The sequence below is a fragment of the Osmerus mordax genome, chromosome 26 (genome assembly GCF_038355195.1).
Source record: "Osmerus mordax isolate fOsmMor3 chromosome 26, fOsmMor3.pri, whole genome shotgun sequence".
NCBI classification, from domain to species: Eukaryota; Metazoa; Chordata; class Actinopteri; order Osmeriformes; family Osmeridae; genus Osmerus; species Osmerus mordax.
The window spans coordinates 2,429,174-2,447,433 of record NC_090075.1 but is presented as its reverse complement, the minus strand read 5'-3'; the positions used below and the strand labels follow the sequence as shown (position 1 = coordinate 2,447,433).

At 43.7% G+C, this 18,260-nt stretch overlaps 3 protein-coding genes across 4 annotated transcripts; 1 reads left to right on the top strand and 2 right to left on the bottom strand.

Moving 5' to 3' along the window:
- Positions 1-3,326: 3,326 nt before the first annotated feature.
- LOC136936005 (ras-related protein Rab-11B-like) lies at positions 3,327-6,644 on the bottom strand. The gene is made up of 5 exons (XM_067229726.1): positions 5,951-6,644; positions 4,654-4,849; positions 4,332-4,525; positions 4,148-4,228; positions 3,327-4,062 (listed from the first exon to the last, which is right to left on the bottom strand). The coding sequence occupies exons 1-5, from the start codon at positions 5,988-5,990 to the stop codon at positions 3,917-3,919; spliced, it is 657 nt and encodes a 218-aa protein (XP_067085827.1). The 5' UTR covers positions 5,991-6,644; the 3' UTR covers positions 3,327-3,916.
- Positions 6,645-8,464: 1,820 nt separating this feature from the next.
- Positions 8,465-14,325, top strand: LOC136936000 (solute carrier family 35 member D2-like protein). Its single transcript, XM_067229721.1, has 12 exons — positions 8,465-8,658; positions 8,998-9,031; positions 9,120-9,206; positions 9,488-9,555; positions 9,734-9,805; positions 9,949-10,017; positions 10,253-10,355; positions 10,968-11,060; positions 12,077-12,144; positions 12,390-12,468; positions 12,568-12,650; positions 13,058-14,325. Exons 1-12 carry the CDS (start codon positions 8,465-8,467, stop codon positions 13,161-13,163), a joined length of 1,056 nt encoding a protein of 351 aa, XP_067085822.1. The 3' UTR covers positions 13,164-14,325.
- A 566-nt stretch (positions 14,326-14,891) lies between these two features.
- si:ch211-121a2.4 (transmembrane protein 205) lies at positions 14,892-18,157 on the bottom strand. Of its 2 annotated transcripts, none has more exons than XM_067229732.1 (4): positions 18,052-18,157; positions 17,099-17,312; positions 16,839-17,002; positions 14,892-16,715 (listed from the first exon to the last, which is right to left on the bottom strand). In XM_067229732.1, the coding sequence occupies exons 2-4, from the start codon at positions 17,196-17,198 to the stop codon at positions 16,413-16,415; spliced, it is 567 nt and encodes a 188-aa protein (XP_067085833.1). In that variant the 5' UTR covers positions 17,199-17,312; positions 18,052-18,157; the 3' UTR covers positions 14,892-16,412. The 2 variants fall into 2 exon arrangements, with proteins under 2 accessions (XP_067085833.1, XP_067085834.1); XM_067229733.1 differs by lacking the exon at positions 18,052-18,157 and adding an exon at positions 17,778-18,040.
- Positions 18,158-18,260: the final 103 nt, after the last annotated feature.

Below are 18,260 nucleotides of genomic sequence, written 5' to 3'. Positions count from 1 at the left end.
TCAACTACCTTCAGTTTGACTACATGAATCTTTCTTTCTTTTCTTTTCTTTTTTTTCTCCACTCTTCTTTCTTCTTCTTCTTCCTTCTCCACTCCTTGTGCAGGCAGGGTGACATCTGTATACTAGAGATTGTGCAATAAAACACTGTGGACGATTGTGCTAGCAGTATGTGGAAACACTGCTACCGCCACGCACAGTTTTTGCATGCATGCACTGTTAATGTTTTTGGAAGCGTTGCTTTTTTTTTTCTTTTTTTTTTCTTTTTTTTTACTTTGGGGTCGTTGTTAGATAGAAATTTGACCTCTGTAGTAAAAAGATATGCAAAAATGCCAGCAAACTCAAGACTCTTGGGTCAGACCATGGCTTGATGACTTTATAGGGATTGTTATCACCCCTTTAGTCGCTTAGTGAGTATTTCCTGGGCATTTATGTTTTTCTACACTGCGTTTATGGATAGCTCCTCTTTTAGTGAGTTTTGTACATTTGGTCCCTTTCAGCCTTGTTTGTATAGTCCTTTAGACTGCTTTCTTACTTTGCTAACTTGATATGTCATCATTTGTGTAAGTATTGTCCTTCATAGATTTCTCCACAGTGGAAAGTTTGTGGGCTGTGCTGTTGGTATGGCCCAAATCAAATGCTTTGGAGTAGTGAGCTGTGCACAGAAGCCAAAAAAATGTGGGATGTAGGATATCTTTGAACCTCGTTTTTAATCTTGTGTTTCACCTATCTGTTACAAGCCCCGCACCTTCTCTAGACTTCATGTTTAGTTTAAGGCTGAAAGTCGGAGGTGCTTGTATTAGGACTGGGGCTAAGACTAGTGGGTATAATGGGTGCCATAAGCAGACCAGACCAGACTAGTATTCAGTCTCATACTAGTTCCAGTAGGCATAAAACATTAGTGAATCTGAAGAGAGTTTCAGAGAGTCAGTCTGATAAAGAAGATGACTTACCGTTTGAATCTCTGTTTCCCTGCATAGGGCTGTGGCCTCAGGAAGACACCATGTCTCTTGGGCCTGTAGACCTTCCGGCCGTTCAGATTGGTCCTGTAGAAATATGACTTCTGAGCAGCATAGCTGTGGAGCCCACTCTGTTTGCGGTCGATGAACTGTTGCTTATCAACAACAACAACAAAAAATCAATACATTTATCCTTTTATTTCATGTCTCCAATGTCACTCTAAATGAATCCTGTTGTATGGAATTAATATTGCAGTATGTTGTAAAGGGTAGATCATGTTGTGCAATAGTAATACTCATGCCTAGTATGATGCCGTCATTAATCGTTTGTCACTGTGTTATTGTGGGGGTGGTAGTGGCCAGCTGGCTGTCATTGGGTCTGGTGGAAGACATCTTTGTTCGTGGAGGAAATTCTTCAGATCTACGTCCAATAGTTTTTACTCTTTTGCATAAGTATTTGCTCGTAAGCCTGTGTTGGCCGTCTATTGGGCGGGTTTTGTACATGAGGTTCTTTCCTTTGTTTACATGAGACATGCTTAGTCAGTCACAGACAAACAATTTGAAAGGATTTCAGACACCGTCGGGACAGAGGCCCGAATCCTCGTCAGCTGTCCTCTGCCACACGCTCTCTCTCATTGGTGGGTGTCCACAGGAGGTCTGTGTGGTTAGCGACCACGCCATGTATGATGTTATGACATAAGTGCGCGAATCTTACCTATAATATTAACCAATCCAATACGAAATGTTATGAAATTAGTAAAGTTATGTCCAATGTAGTGTGAATATGAAGGATCATAAGAGCTCGCTTACTGACTAAACAGACTTGAGAGGGCGATGATAGGTGGGGTTATGCAAATGTTCTCCCTCGCTAAGCATCCAGAGGGCAGGCCTCTATTCCTGTGTTCCAACATCTTATCCGATCACGTCATTCTCTCCAAAGAAGCATTCTTTCCTTTTGTTTTATGCATCGAATGGCACTTTGACTATAGTACAAGAATGGTGATACAGGAAGATTCTGATTTAGAAAGAGATTTTAAAGCTTGTGGTTTTTGTTTTGATGTGAAACGGAAACGAAGACTTGAGCGTTACTTAGAAGGAACCATTTACTAGATGTTTGTCAGTGTTTAATTGTTATTTTCACCACTGTTTTTGATATGATGTGTATTGTTTGTAATTTATCTTCTCATTACTCACAAGATTTTATCACTCTTAACATGTTTTTAAATACTACAATGTTTATGTTGTGCAGTGGAAACGGAACGATGTCTACACCAAAATATGTTGGTGCTTGAAATCAGCCAAGAATTGTGTGCAAAGCAAAATTAAAACCAAGCTACTGTATGGACAAAACGGCTTTGTATTCTGTGTGAAAACATATTTCCTATGAATCTTCTAATGTTCTGTACCCTAATCCTCCCTGTCACCATGTTGCTTTCAGAGGGTAAGCTTTGTGGAGTTAAATGTCCCACACAGCTGCTAAACAGTGAGAGGCATCTCCATCTCACGAGAGTATTTAGAACGTATGTGGGGATACAGTTCTATCTAGTATGAAATGCCAGGCTTTCGACCTTTTTCACACACTCAAATGTAAAAGCTAAATCATTTGAAGTTTATCATAAAGACCTTCCTCTGACCATCACACTGTGTCACATGATGGATGTTTATCTGTCAGCTGACAGATAAACAGTCAACTAACAGCTGACGTATAGGACACATTTAGAGTGAAGGCCGAGAGTGAATGTTTACTACAATGTTGGGACCAAGTGGAACCAAGTCCCAGTCTTACACCTAGCAGGGCCAAACAGAAAAGGCTTAGAATATGGCTGCAATATATTCCATATGTTGCCTTTAGCAGCACTCGGCACCATTTGGTTACCTCTAATGGGTGTGGCTTGCCAGGCCGCTCAGCAGGGGGGGGAGGGGAGGGGGGGACCACTTTGCTTATCTGCCAGCAGACAGGGTTTCCTGGGGAAAGCTCCCACCCAGACAGAGAAACACAAATGTTTTGGGTGGTGAAGGTTAGGGGTGGGAATATTTTGGTACCTCACGATTCGATTCTTGGGGTCATGATTCGATAAAAATCTATTCACGTTTTGGGTGGTGAAGGTTAGGGGTGGGAATATTTTGGTACCTCACGATTCGATTCTTGGGGTCATGATTCGATAAAAATCTATTCACGTTTTGGGTGGTGAAGGTTAGGGGTGGGAATATTTTGGTACCTCACGATTCGATTCTTGGGGTCATGATTCGATAAAAATCTATTCACGTTTTTTTTAATAAAATTTTGATTAAATATATGCTTACATAAAGAATTCATAAAAATCCCCCCCTAGTGAAAGTGGATTCAAATAAACGCAGACTTGATTTTCTCTCAAAAGTAACACATTGGCTACTTTGTCAAGGAGTTTATTGTAAATTTTTTACAGTGCATAATGAACATAAAACAATGACAAGTGAAGCCAAATATATATGAATAAATACACAGAAATTTGCTTTTACCATCATAAGCGAGAAATGTTTGAGCCTTGTTTTTAAGACCAATGCATATATACCATTGTAATACTGCCATTTCAAGCTACTGCAAGTTGCTATGTACACAGCACCATCTAGTGGCTATTGTTGAAATGTTCCAGCTTCTACAAATACACAGTAATCCTAAAGCACAGCTCGATCGATTTCACGGACAATAGATGCCTCATTCTTTCCTAACCTGCAGGAACTTTCACGTCAGGTCCAGGAATGACTTGATAACGTGACACAAAAGGCTTTTTTGTAAGTTTCATTTCATGGCAGAAGAGCACATATTCATCGAGTTCAAAAGTGACAAAAAAGTAAGTCTACACTGACGGAAAACGTGGGCGTCGGCATATACAGGAACAAAGACAGAGTGGGAGGAGACAGGATGAGGAAAAGGAGTGAAATGGGAGTGCGGTGGGGGGGAGTCACAGGAATGGTGAGTGTCACAGGTTTTGGCAGCACTGCAGCTTGTTGCCTTTCTGCCCATCGGTGGTCGGGGGAACACTGATGTCCACTACATTGTTGCCTGGTGATTCGTCATGTGCAGATCTGTCAGCTATCTGCTTCTGTGACACGATCCGGTAGATTTCTGAAGGGGCAAAAAGGATATGTTGGCCTTTGACTTGATTGATTACAGGTTGAACACGTAATAAAAAAGAGCCCAAGCTGCTTACCTGTTAGAATGTTCTTGAAAGCCTCTTCTACATTGGTGGAGTCCAGGGCCGAAGTTTCAATGAACGACAGAGTGTTCTTCTCTGAGGGAGAGACAGAGAGAAGGCTGAACAAAGGGACACACAGGGAGAAAATCTGCATTTCTGGATACCCAGTGCAGCCTCGTCCAGGGCTCGGAGTGCGTACCTGCGAAGGCGCGAGCCTCGTCCGTGGGCACGGCCCTGAGGTGACGCAGGTCACTCTTGTTGCCCACCAGCATGATGACGATGTTGTTGTCAGCGTGATCCCGCAGCTCCTTCAGCCAGCGCTCCACGTTTTCATAGGTCAGATGCTTGGCGATGTCATACACCAGCAGAGCCCCTACAGCCCCTCGGTAGTACCTGGCCAGGACAGAGCAGGGAGCACGGAGGGTCAGAGGGCTGGACTCACATGTCACAAGGAGATGTCTTCCGGTTCTCCACCCCTGTACTTCCTGTCTCCTGGGCGGAGGCCCCGCCCCCCTACTCACGCGGAGGTGATGGCTCTGTAGCGCTCCTGGCCGGCCGTGTCCCAGATCTGGGCCTTGATGGTCTTGCCGTCCACCTGGATGCTGCGGGTGGCAAACTCCACCCCGATGGTGCTCTTGCTCTCCAGGTTGAACTCGTTCCGTGTGAAACGAGACAGCAGGTTACTCTTCCCCACGCCGGAGTCTCCGATCAGCACCACTGGAGACAGAACACACACACACACACAGAGAAGCATGACACACTGACAGCAGTAGAACGACGGTGCATCGTTTGATCTGATCTCTTTGAGGATTCAGGTTCCACTTTGGGTTTCATGTAGAACAGGAGTATGAGATGAAAAATGAGATAAATTCAACACTACAGGTGTTTACTTTTTTTTCTAAGGATGAAAAATTTCAATGTACTTAAAGGGAATACTGCTACAGGTACTTCATGACCAACTGAAACTAGGTAATACCGTTTTTGATGCTTTAATTTAGACTGAGACTGGTATTTTGAGAACTGGGCCTAGACACAAATAAATTGACAGTGCATAAATGTTACAAGTAAAATGTTATAGGAGTAATAAAATGCTCCTCGGCTTCTACTGAGGAAATCTGAACTTTGCCCATCAAGAGTCAGGCCAGCAGGAAACAGTGAACCTGTTAAATCTGAGTCAACAATATTTCTAAGGCCTCCTTTCCTGCGCTGCCTCAAGTCACGAATTTTCCCAATTAGGCTCAAGTAAAAAATAAAATGAAGAAAGGTCCATTAGCCACCTAAAATTACACTTTTATAAACATTCGCAACCTCGTGTTTTGATGTGTGGTTTGGATTGCTCCACAGATTCGATGTTGTAGTGCCAGTTTAGTTTGGGTGTGTAACGTTAGGCTAGCTGCCTCGGTCTTCCACCGCTGCTATCTTTTAACTCATTAATATAGCAGGGAGGCTCCAAACATAGCTTCTGCATATAGATATCTACATGTTTCTTAAACCACCAGCAGCAGTATCTACACAGTAAGGTGCGTGTTGACGGAAAAAACATGCAGTGACACGGGCCAAGTATGCATTGCTCAACATCATGCGAAAGCCTATGTCCCATATCAAATAACTAGCAGGCCACACACTCCTTTGAAAGATCACAACCTTACCTACATTTAATTATATTAAGTAAAATACATTGTTTTGAGGGCTCGGGCAAAAATGCTAGCAGGCGAACTGTGTTACGAGCTAGCTACGTTCACGTTAGCTGGTTACCATCTCAAGCAGCTGGGTGGGTAGCAAACCTAATAAGTTGACTGGAAAATGGTCGATAGTTACCTTTGAACAAGAAATCGTATTCATCATCTCTGTTGCCCATGGTTTTCAAATATTTGTTTCTAACAGTTGTTGTTAATATTCCTTCCGTAGCCAGCAAGCAAATGGTACACGGTGTTGATGTCCTGGTCCCTTTCCCGTAGCCCGTGAGACAATGCGCTGGCTGTCACGGTGACCGCAGGAAGGGGATCTTCCTGGCTCCGCAGAAAAGGAGGAGTTCAACTCACATTCCATCACATTGGTTGGTTGCTAATATCTGACCTGCTAGGGTCAGGATGGTCACTTCTACCCCTAAATCATTGTACAATCGAGGGCACCTCGCCACTGAGTAGTAGATCAGACAGTTATAAACATGCTATTCATATAGTGACTGCTAAGGGTATTAGTGATGCTTAATCCATCCTCTTGGCCTGCAGTCACGCCTTTGTAGATTATGTTTTAACAGAAGTGTCCTTACACTACAGCAACATTCAACGCTCTCACTTATTTTCTGTTGCTGTGTACACACAATAATAACTTCTACACTACTAAGAATTTGCTACGTCGAGGTGGCTGGCTAACGATCTTTCACAATTCTTGAGGAGGTTAATGCACCAAAATAGCCAGAATCTAAAGTGCTTAACAACCGGCCGTCTGTTTTTGCCAAAATCGTATAACCAGCTGTACACTCATGGAGCGCCCAGGCGTAGGATATCAACATATACAAAACAGTGAACTCTCGCGGCCACCAAGTCTGGTGCCAATGACACAAGAGAGCCGGTGTCGTGCCAAGGCACTTATCCCCACCAGGATTTGCATCCCCTGGCCGCGGGAGCGCGCGTGCACTCTGCGGAGTTTAACTGCTGCACTTTGAATTAACCTCTTAAATGGAATAAATAGCTATATTTTTTCCTTTAATCTAGGCTTCCATCTGTCCATTCTCTGCGGGTGTGGTCTGACAAGGATGCCCCGTCTTTGCTAACCCTCTCTGCTGTCTGTTTTAATTTAATTTAGTTTAGTTTGACTTTTCAATTAACCGATTTGTTCACCTGTCTACCATATGAGTTACAGAGGGGATACACATTATATCAGGACGTTCTTTCACCTGATATAGATTGTATCCTCTCTGAAAGTTTTGCTGTCTACCATATGAGTTACAGAGGGGATACAAATTATATCAGGCGTTTTTTCACCTGATATAATGTGTACCCCCTCCCCTAACATGCAAAGGGTCTTTCCTGCCATCATGTGTGTTATTTTCTGTGTTATTTTGGTCGCAATGAACAACCTGAGATGCTATGGAGATGTCTGCTCTTCTCTAGCAACAGTTACAGAGGGGATACACATTATATCAGGCCGGTTTTTCACCTGATATAATGTTTACCCCCTCTGTAAACATATTCTGACGGCTGTAAGATATGGTGACCTCTGTGGTACTGGCTCTGTGATGACTCCAAATAAGAAAACATGTGTCCAGATTAGTGTGAAGGGATGACATAACTACGCCAAAAAATAGTTTGAAGTTTAACTCCTTTATTAACCAGGTACAGTGGGGTCACATATTCTGACAACATACCCAATGTGCTGGTCCATTAAATATTTAGTTCTTTCTTTTCTTTACAGTAGAATATGATTATTTAAAGTTTTGAATGTAGGTCGTCTAGTGTAAGGTAGGTTATTACAAATGTAACTCCTGCATGCAGTCACAAAGAAATACATGTTTAGAAACATTTCAGAGAAAATGTACCTATATTTTATTTACTTTCAGATAAACATATGTTACTATGCCTGGGGTGGTTAATATGGTCAACAGCGGTTTACTCTTTCTCCTTAGGAAGGAAAGCAATAACAAACCGTGAATAATCATATAGTGTGAGAGGCACCTCCTTGCGGGAGCGCGCGCGAACCACCAACACAAAATCCTTAAAACTCTTCATTCACTCATTACTATACAGTTTGAATGATGAGTTTTAAGGATTTTGTGTTGAGAATAACATCTGTTATTTACAAAGATAACCGACATTCTTCTCTTGAATTCTATAAATAGAAAGTATGTGAGACAAGGATCAGACCTTTAGAGGTGCTCAGCCCCCAATGAGAATGTGACATGAATACAGTGCCTTGCAAAAGTGCTAAACCCCTTAGCTAATATAAATCCCTAATTATACTGGATAACAATTCATACATTTATGTATTATTAAGCAAAATATTGAATGAATGAAAACACTAAGGATGTCTCTTTTTTTCATGAACTACCAGCATCAAATGATAATAAACAACAATATATATATATATATATATATATATATAATTATTTTTAGGGGTGCTGAGATTAAATGTAGGGGCTTGAGCACCCCTAAAAATGGTCTAAAATCTGCAATGATGTGAGACATCTGTCTCCCCTCCGTTTGGTTTTGATATCAAGACGAAATCCTTCACTTTTTGATTCAGAGTGGTTCGCGCGCGCTCCCGCGAGGGGGTGCCTCTCATGAAAGCCGTGCATCTGATCGCACAACACCAGTCCGGCGGAAGTTGGCAATGACGTCGCCGTACAGGCGGGCCGTGGGCTGTACGCGATGGCTGGGACACGGCAGGGACAGAGGGAGGGATGAACGCTTGGGGATGGCGGACAAATCTCTAACACTGTTTCTGAAGCTCTTCGCTGCTGGATTCTACGGTATCAGTTCTTTTCTTATCGTCGTGATAAACAAGAGTGTCCTTACAAGCTACAGGTAGGCTACGTGCTGTAAGGATGTGATGTAAGACGAGCTAGTTGGCTAGTGGAACTAGCTAATAAATCCTAGCGGCACTGATGTGTTGACGCGTTAACTTAAGTTTTACATGCGACTCTGAGACGTGAGATTCTTTTTTCTTGGTGACAATGGCGTGGGTCACGCTACAAAAATAGCTTATGTTTTAATCTGAATGTTTAGGCTACTAGCTATGAAAGCTGTTAAATATTGTGTGCATCTTTGATGCCCAGGGAAAATGTGCATATCAGTAAGCTAGTCTATAAAGCCATTCTTTACTAGGAAGAAACCAGCACCAACGATGCATGTTTTGTTCCGCAGGTTCCCATCTTCAATATGTGTCGGCATTGGTCAAGTAAGGCACTATTTCTGTTTGCCTATATTAATATCACAAACTCGACCATTCCACAGTTTCATGACATTATGTTTGTGTTTTCGTGCAGATGCTGGCCACGGTGGTTGTGTTGTGGGTGGGCAAGGCTCTGAGGGTGATCAGTTTCCCCGATTTCGACCACAGTATTCCTCGCAAGGTGAGCTCACCTGTTATCCTAATCCCCCTTATGTTAGCTAAGTAAAGGACGTAAAACAATTCCTTTTAAATAATAATAAAATAAATTTATTTGTGTGGGCATATACGCATAAAACTTTGCTTCCAGTAGCATTAAGCAAGTTCTTGGCTTCACTTAAGGTAACTGTATTTTAAAATCTACAGGCAGGCATTACATTTAATCCATGAAGACTTGCTTTTTATGTTCACATGCAACGGTAAACTTCTCAATCAACGCTAATACTTGTATCTGTTACATTGCAGACATTTCCCCTACCTCTCCTGTATGTAGGAAATCAAATAACTGGACTGTTTGGGACAAAAAGGCTGAAGTAAGGATTGATTACTAAAATAATTTATTGTGTAATACAGTACTGGTGTCCCATTTAAGTGGTTAGGGTTGCTATAATCAGAGCGGACACAGCCTGTTTAAAGACTTGGTGTATGTGTTACATAGGGTTAGTGTTATTACATAGCTAACTTCCTTAATACACATTATTCTTCCCCCAGTCTGCCGATGTTCACAGTGCTCAGGAGATTTTCCATCTTGTTCACCATGCTAGCTGAGGGTCTGCTTCTCAAGTAAGCCTTTTTTATTCCACTAAGCAACATTATCATTCCAATGGCTCCAAAGTATAATCATAGCATTTGCCCTGCACATCGATGAACGACACAACTCAACATTCACTCTGCTTTCATCTTTCTACCCCCCTCAATCATTTCAGAAAGAAATACTCAAGGCCCGTCCAGTTGACGGTGTTTACAATGATCCTGGGGGCTTTTGTGGCAGCTAGGTAAGGTTTATAATGCCAGGTGTTTCCACTGAAGCTATGCCCAATCATGTTCTCCTACAAAGAGCTGCTTTGAGGTCGGACCCCTCTTAAACGATAACATCTGAGACTCCGTAGAGAAACAGTGTGAGCTGTCAAGTAGTGACCCATACCTGTAACTGATGGCTGTCTAAGTGCATGTTTAGTAAAGATACTGTTTGTCTTTGCTGAAAGGGTCCGTGTCTCTTGTGTTTCTCAGTGCAGACCTGGCTTTCGACATGCAAGGCTATGTTTTCATTCTTATGAATGACGTGTTGACTGCGGCTAATGGGGCCTACGTGAAGCAGAAACTGGATTCTAAGGTATTTTTTCTGCGCGACGGTATAAGGCATGCCGTTGTCTTGGTGGGGCAGTCTTTGGCACAGATGTTGTCGAATTAATGGAATGCGAGCCAATCTTTCAAAACATAACTTGGTAAACTGTAAGTCGCTCTGGATAAGAGCGTCTGCTAAATGACTAAATGTAAACCCGATAAAGCTAAAGACAACAGCAAAGAATGTCAGTTAGCGATAGTCGTGGCTGCATTGAGACTGCCTGGGCTTTTACGGCTCTGTAAAAGGCCCGTCCTTATCCTGCCAGCAGCTCACACTCTGTCCAGTTAGGGTACGTACTGTGTGACTCTTGAATGAGAGGCAATTCTCAGCCTGGTTTCGTCGACTATACATAACCTCAGTAACACAAGCACTCACATTACAAACTACAAATAGTCGGGAGACATATTTAGAGCAAGCTGGTTGTCTGATGCTGCAGTCACCAGAGCAGAGAGGAGAAAGAGGCTATAGAGTGAGGAACTGGCGATACATGACATCTGCATGCTGGTTAGAGAGGAATGCACAAGTCCTTATGAATAACCCCCTCTGTCGCTCTCTCTCTCGTACTCTCTCGTTTTCTCTCTCACTCTCTCTCTCCTTCAGGAACTGGGAAAGTATGGCCTGCTGTATTATAATGCGTTATTTATGATAGTGCCCACCCTGCTTTTGGCTCATCTGACTGGAGATGTGCAGAAGGTAAGCCTCTCTCTGGCTGATTCTGTTCCTGTGTGTTTCTGGCTGTCTGTGTCTTCCTGTGTGTTTCAAGTTTTGCGATCCCTGTGAAGTTGTCATGGCATCCCCCATGTTCCTCCCTGTCCAATCTTTACTTGCGTAGGCCGTTGTGCCATTGGCTTTATTACTGAATGTAGTAGGCCTGCCGTAAGGGACATGAGTGAACCTGTCGAAGTGTTGCAATCACAACCCACCCATGTGTGTTCACATTTTACATGTAGTCATTTAGCAGACGCTCTTATCCAGAGCGACTTACACTAAGTACAGGGACATTCTCCCTGAGGCAAGTAGGGTGAAGTGCCTTGCCCAAGGACACAACGTCATTTGGCACGGCCGGGAATCAAACTGGCAACCTTCAGATTACTAGCCCGCTTCCCTCACCGCTCAGCCACCTGACGCCCCTGTGTTAAGGGGGCACTGTTATTGTGCGTGTTTGTGTATCGGTTGCGCTGGGCAGGGTCCGCCCGATTTGAACTCCAGAAGTGGAAGTTGGCAGCCGTAAAAGGCACAATGCTGCCATTATGCTGTCTGCAGAGGTGTACCAGCCACACTCCCCCCCTGCCCCCCTGGACCAGAGCAGCACTGCAGAGCTGCTCACTGCTGCTCACACCAACTCTGTTGCTCTCAGCCGACGCTGCAGGATCAGGCACATATGTCGTGAAGCACTGCCAACTGTTTTAAACAAAAGACCACAAACATCCCAAAACTTAATTGTATTAGTCTTGAGGGTGTGGAGTCTCTATATCTGCTGACACTGACAGTTGTTTTTACTGTAGTTGTGTGTTTGTGTGTGTGTGTGTGTGTGTGTGTGTGTGTGTGTGTGTGTGTGTGTGTGTGTGTGTGAGAGATGGGGGGCGGGTCCTGACATAATTAAAGGAAAGAGCTGTCCACATCCCTAAAACTAATATTATCCACCTACAAGATCCAATCCCATACAGTCCTTTGGCTAAGTGTGTGTGTGTGTGTGTGTGTGTTTACAGGCAGTGGATTATGACGGCTGGTCGGACGCCATCTTCCTGTCGCAGTTTATCCTCTCCTGCATCATGGGGTAACAGCTTTGGAATTCTCAAACCACGTCACCCAACAGCACCTCCTCTGCCTTCCCCTGCCCTGCCCTCCCACTGTATTAGTCTTGAGGGTGTGCACTGTCTATGTCTGCCGTGTTTTCGTTTAGTATATCCGACACGCCATGTGATCGTTTCATCATAGATACTAATAATAACGCAGATTGATTCATACCAGACAGTAAGTGATAAGGTTGAACTGATTTGTGTTTCGTGTGTTTGTTTTAAGGTTTGTGTTGATGTATTCCACCGTACTGTGCACACAGTATAACTCTGCACTGACAACCACCATTGTGGGCTGCATCAAGGTAAGCCCTAGTCTACACATCAAAGCTTTCCCTGTTCCAGGAGGACATCTGTTCTGTGATGCGCCAAGCTAAGAACAACAGCCGTTCTGTTCCTTCTAGAATATATTGGTGACCTACATCGGAATGGTGTTCGGTGGGGACTACATCTTCTCGTGGACTAACTTCATCGGTTTAAACATCAGGTGTGTGTGTCTTGTGTTATTTTCTTCCCACTTGTCATGTCATGAAGTGGTAACTATGGTAACGAGGGCGGCGATGGAGTGGGGGGTCAGAGTTCAAGCCTGGGCCAGGCAGCCCTCCGGTCTGACCACCTGTTGGGTCACGTCTGGAGCGCTGGCAGCTTCGACCTGGGCGGGGGGGGAGGGGGGCACCTGGAAGGGCAGGGGAGGGGAAGGGAGGGCAGGGAGGGGGGGAGGGGAGGATGATTGCATGCTGTCACACAGGGGCAGAGAGAGACAGGTCATCTCATGCAGCATACTTTCCATGTTTGGCGGTCTAACTTTGAAGTATACTTGGAAGTTGCTCCAAACTTTGCGATGGTTTTCTTCCGCTGGCGTTCACCTGATGTTGTTACCTGTTGTTGTTGCAGCATCGCTGGAAGCCTAGTGTACTCCTACATCACTCTAACCGAGGACCAGTCGACCAAGCAGTGTGAAAGCGCCAAGCTTGAAATAAAGGGCAAGGTCGTGGTGTGACAGAGACACTGGAGATGCCTCCTTCCCTTTTCTTTTTTTACACAAACTAATGAGAGAACCTCTATTTTTGGTACGCTTTGTATTCATGACGTTTTCTACTGCCGGTGATCCGAATTCCGTGGTAACTCTTTCCCTCTCTCGCTTCCTGTTTGTGGAGACGGAACGACCGACTTAACTTTTACAGGACATGCCTCGGCTGCCGTGGTAACCAAACTCTCCAGGCTGATTCACTATCTAGGTGGTCCGTTTTTATGACTTTCGATACAATTATTTGAGTCGGATCGATTTTTTAAAACTATTTTAATTGTTATTATCATTGTTTTACTTAACTCTTGATTTGTCTAAAAAAGGGAGACATGGAGAACTTACTTATTAATCACCGGGACTACTTCAAACAACTGTAAAGTTCATGAACAAATTAATGTTCTCGCGGATGAGAAGAAAGGCCGGTCTGGTGTTATGCAGTATTATGCATGGGTGTGATCGGGTGGGCGTGTTTGTGAATATCAGAGGCGTGTCTTATGGTGGTTTGAATGCTTTGGCTGTCTGTATTCTTCTTTTGGTAAAGCGCTGAAAGTATCGTTGTGTTTACATTGTACTCCCTCAGTATTAAACTCCTTGCTATGGGCTCTGTAAAGAGGTGTCCATCCGCAACTTGATTTCAGTGAGGGCAACATGCTGTAATGATGTTCCGTTTAGTTTCTGTTTGTACGTATGGCAGTGTTTATATTTGCATTATTAGTACAATAATGTTTTTTGCACTTTGAACATGTTTTAGTGAGAGATGGGGAGTGGAGATGCCTTACTGTGAAGGGCCGTCCAGGGAGGGAGGCTTTGAAAGACGTTTGCAAGTCAGGGTCTTCATAAATGGTCGTTAGTGTAGAACTGTCAGGTATGAAATTCACTGTCTTTATTTCACAAATCTTTTTTTATATCGCCTGCACTCCATCGATCCGAGGCTGGGTGTCTTTCAAAAACTTTTTATATTTATTATTTTGTTACTGAAACATATTAAAATGTTATTTTTGTGAGGCCGAATTTTGAACAAGGTATTTGTGGGTTTGTAAGTGTAACGTGTGTGACATGCTCGTGAAGAGACCAGAAAAAATGTTATTGTTTAGTTGTTGTTTTTTTTGACAATAAACATACCTCATCTGCAAAATGTTCTCATCATTTATATTTTCACTCAAGTAGAAGTACAGATACTCATGTTTTAAAACGAAACACGGTAAATGACCAACGAGGTTAGCATGTGTGTTTTGGATAAAATGACCAAAGGGGTTAGCATGTGTGTTTTGGATAAAATGACCAAAGGGGTTAGCATGTGTGTTTTGGGGGTAAAATGACCAAAGGGGTTAGCATGTGTGTTTTCGGGGTGAAATTACCAAAGGAGGTTAGCATTTGTGTTTTGGAAGTAAAATGACCAAAGGGGTTAGCATGTGTGTTTTGGATGAGATGACCAAAGGGGTTAGCATGTGTGTGACATCAAGTACTGATACCAGACAAATCTACTGAAGTACAGTAACAAATTATTTGTACTTAGTTAATTCCCCTTTCTGTCTAGATTCCTGTAGGATTCACATGCACCCTCTGCTGGTCATTACTGGTGTAGATCGAGTATGTTTCTTAAAACTGCAGATGTTGTGGATTGGTTAAAACATTTCCTTGATCGGAATGAAAGGTCACATAGTTTCAAATAGTGGAGTAAAAAAATGTCCCGAAACTTGATCCATTCAATCATTTATTTGATACAAAATACAAAAAGCAACCCAAGTCTCACAAGATCATTACAAACCCACGCCCACATTAGACACATAATAAAACAGTTCATTAGCTCCCATACAAACAGTACTGTTACATTGAGAGGCATCTGATTGACATTCTACAGAATACATCACTTGTTTAAAACAGTAAGCCCTTAATAATCACACGGTGTACAATTACAAGACACAAAAGACATAACAAATACTTAAATACCATAAACAACTGTAAATGAATTATTATTCATAGGCAAATATAAAACTATCAAATAGCTAGTCATTCATTTCACTCATCGATATGAAATGTCATTAGCAGACATGACAGAAGACTGGCACATATTGTGAGCTGACAGGATCTGAACCAGGATCTGAACCAGGGTACCATTACATTGATCAGTTGCATTTTCAAGAATCTCCGTGACTGAACCAGAACAGGCTGCATACGGTGAAGATCAAAAGCTAATCTCTTCAAGAGATAAATAAATAACTGTGTGACAGAATAGTATTAGAAATCATCAAGTGACCAGGGTACTATTCGAGTTTCGTGATTGTGATGTTAGCACATCCACACATACCACACATCCACACGCTCATGAATGGAAGCGCCCACTTGTGTCAGGGGGAGGGAGGGGAGGGGAGGGAGGGGTGGTGTTCAACTACAGGAAGAAGCTGAAGCAGTGGCTTAGCAACGCAACCGCAGCCCGGAAACACAGGCGGTAAGACCAGGTTGCAACAAGGTCACCAGGATCGCTAGCGTCAGGAACCTCGACCATTTCTACTGGCGACACCTGTGTTCCACGTTAGCAGAAATACCTCTGAAAACCTGGTCCCAAACGCGACACTGTAAACCGGCCTTACAGGAAACACGGGATAGGAGAACCTATGTGCCTATTCAAACTGCCCAGCGGACAGGCGCTCATTAAAAGAAACTGCATTGCTACGCGTTATAAAAGAGAATTCACTGTGACTGCTCAAGTAAAGAGCACCAGCAATCACCCTGTGTGCTCAACCCACACCATCACCTCCTTGCATAGTTTTACACGTGCGCACAAACAACCTTTACACACAGTGACCCACATCAAAGCTCTCGAGTGCACGTGAAGGGCAGGAGAGGAGGCAACCGGAGTCCAGGTGAAAGGTTAGGCACGAGAAGAACTACAGATAATTATGGTTGTCTGTTCTCAACCGGAACCCCTACACTCACTCCTATCTGTGTACACACGGCTACAGAAACTCAACAGAAACCTTTGGTTTCACTTTAAAAAGCGCCACAGCCATCGCTGAGCAACAGAAGACATGTATTTCCAAACCAGTAGAGGAAGTAGTCGTATCATATGAGCAAGCATCAACAACCTTTCGAACTCAATTAACAAAGCTTTGACATAAACACAACCCCTTTTCTCGTGTGAAATGCTGGCCAGGGGGTGTAGAGTTTCTGACAACAGAGGGGGGGGGCGGGGGATTGACAGTTTGCGAGTGTGCATTTGTGTTATAGAGTGATAAGGTTTTCAGCCATGTGGAAAATGCTGTAAGCGTTGCAGGCTATGCAGCAGATGTTGCAGAGGGAGGACAGGAACCTGTACAACCACAGACGTCCGCTAAGATGGTCGTACTTCACATCCGTCTCGCACAGCTTGGCGTACGCCTCCCTATTGGACGAAAGGCCGATGTCTTGGCCCAAGCCGCAAGCCTGCTCGATGAGGTGCATGTCGGCCATGATCTCTGACGTCATCTGTCCGAACCACTGCGCGTTCACAGCGGCTACGGTCACACACACGAAGAAGATGAAGATCTAGAAGGAGACAGAGACACACACACACACACACAGATAAATGAGTGATCAAGACTCAAATGTATCATAGTCACCAATGCAAACCTCAAATACATTCAAACGCACGCGCACACACACACACACCTGAAAGGCTTCCCTCTCGTCCAACATGTCACTGGGATGGTAGACTGCGTAGATGGTGAGGTTAAAGAAGGCACAGGCTGAGCCCAGGTGGAGGTAGAAGGGCACCAGGCGAGACTGGATGAACCCGTAGGTATGTCTGTTCAGGTGGTTGTTCATCACGAAGCCTGCGCGAGACGCAAGAACCGGATATGAGCACTTTGATCGGTTTCAGGTCGACCAAGCAGACCAGTATTGAGGTCAAGGGTCGTTTAAATACTAACTTGAGATGAAGGTGACCCAAATCTGCATTCCCCAATAAGTGGAGAGCAGAAGCAGCTGTAGCAGCTTGGCTGTGGCACCAGGCTCACGGTCGGTAGGCATGCTCTCTGCTGACTGTCCAGTCCTTCAGCCGTCAACCACGGAACCCTATACACCCCTCCTTTCGTCTCTTCTACTTCTCCTTGTTACTTTCAGTCTCTCCGTCTGGCAAGGCCCCTGTTGAGAGGACGAAATGTGTTTTTTTTAGCACACAAACTTGTCTTGAAGACAACCTTGACTGATGTCAACACTCAATTAACACCACTTTTCTCTCAACCGAACGAGGGCATTCCACATTTCATCCCATCCACGCCCAAACAAAGTCAACAAATCTAACCTATGGCTTACTAAACAGTACTGAAATTGAAAGTAAAGAAAACCATAAAAGATCACAAATATAAACATAACTGCGAATGAACCCGTTTGTAGGATGTTTAAATACATCTACTCGCCAAAGGTCCCAGAATAAGCTCTGGGTTACAGTACTGTGGTGGGCGCAGCACAATTACGTCTCCTGCAGATACTTGGGGCCCACTTGAACTGTACACTAGCTATTAACCTCTCACAAATATACAGTCTGGCACGGCACAATATGAGTTTTAGCTAAATTATAGCAACAAGAACAAAACGTTTCCGACTTACCGTTTACACGTTTGGCTTAGTTTCTCTATAGTTTACCTATGCTAAGCAACGTCTCAATGTCACCTCCACAGTTCAACCCTCCACGACAGCTAGCCAGCTAACGCCTTACCAGTCGATAGGTATTGCTGTTCAGACCGGTTGTACAGGCTACTATCTCGGTTAGTTAGACCAGATAGCTTTCAGACGTATCTCAAGTGTCTGTGTCTATTGTTAATCAGTTGCACAACAATTTGTAATTCTTAAGATAAACAAACAAAATCGAAATGTACGTCACCTGTTCCACTTTACTTCCTTGATACTTTTAACATGAGTTATGAACACATTGTTCAGTAAAGTCCGGATAAGAGTCTAGAAAGTACGAGCGACCGCCTTGGAAGAAGGTAAACGCCTTCACAATATATCTTATCTCTTATTGGCAGAACGGAGTTGAAGTTGGGCGCTGACTGGCTGTTATGATGTGTCTGTCACAAGCAGAGTTTAGTG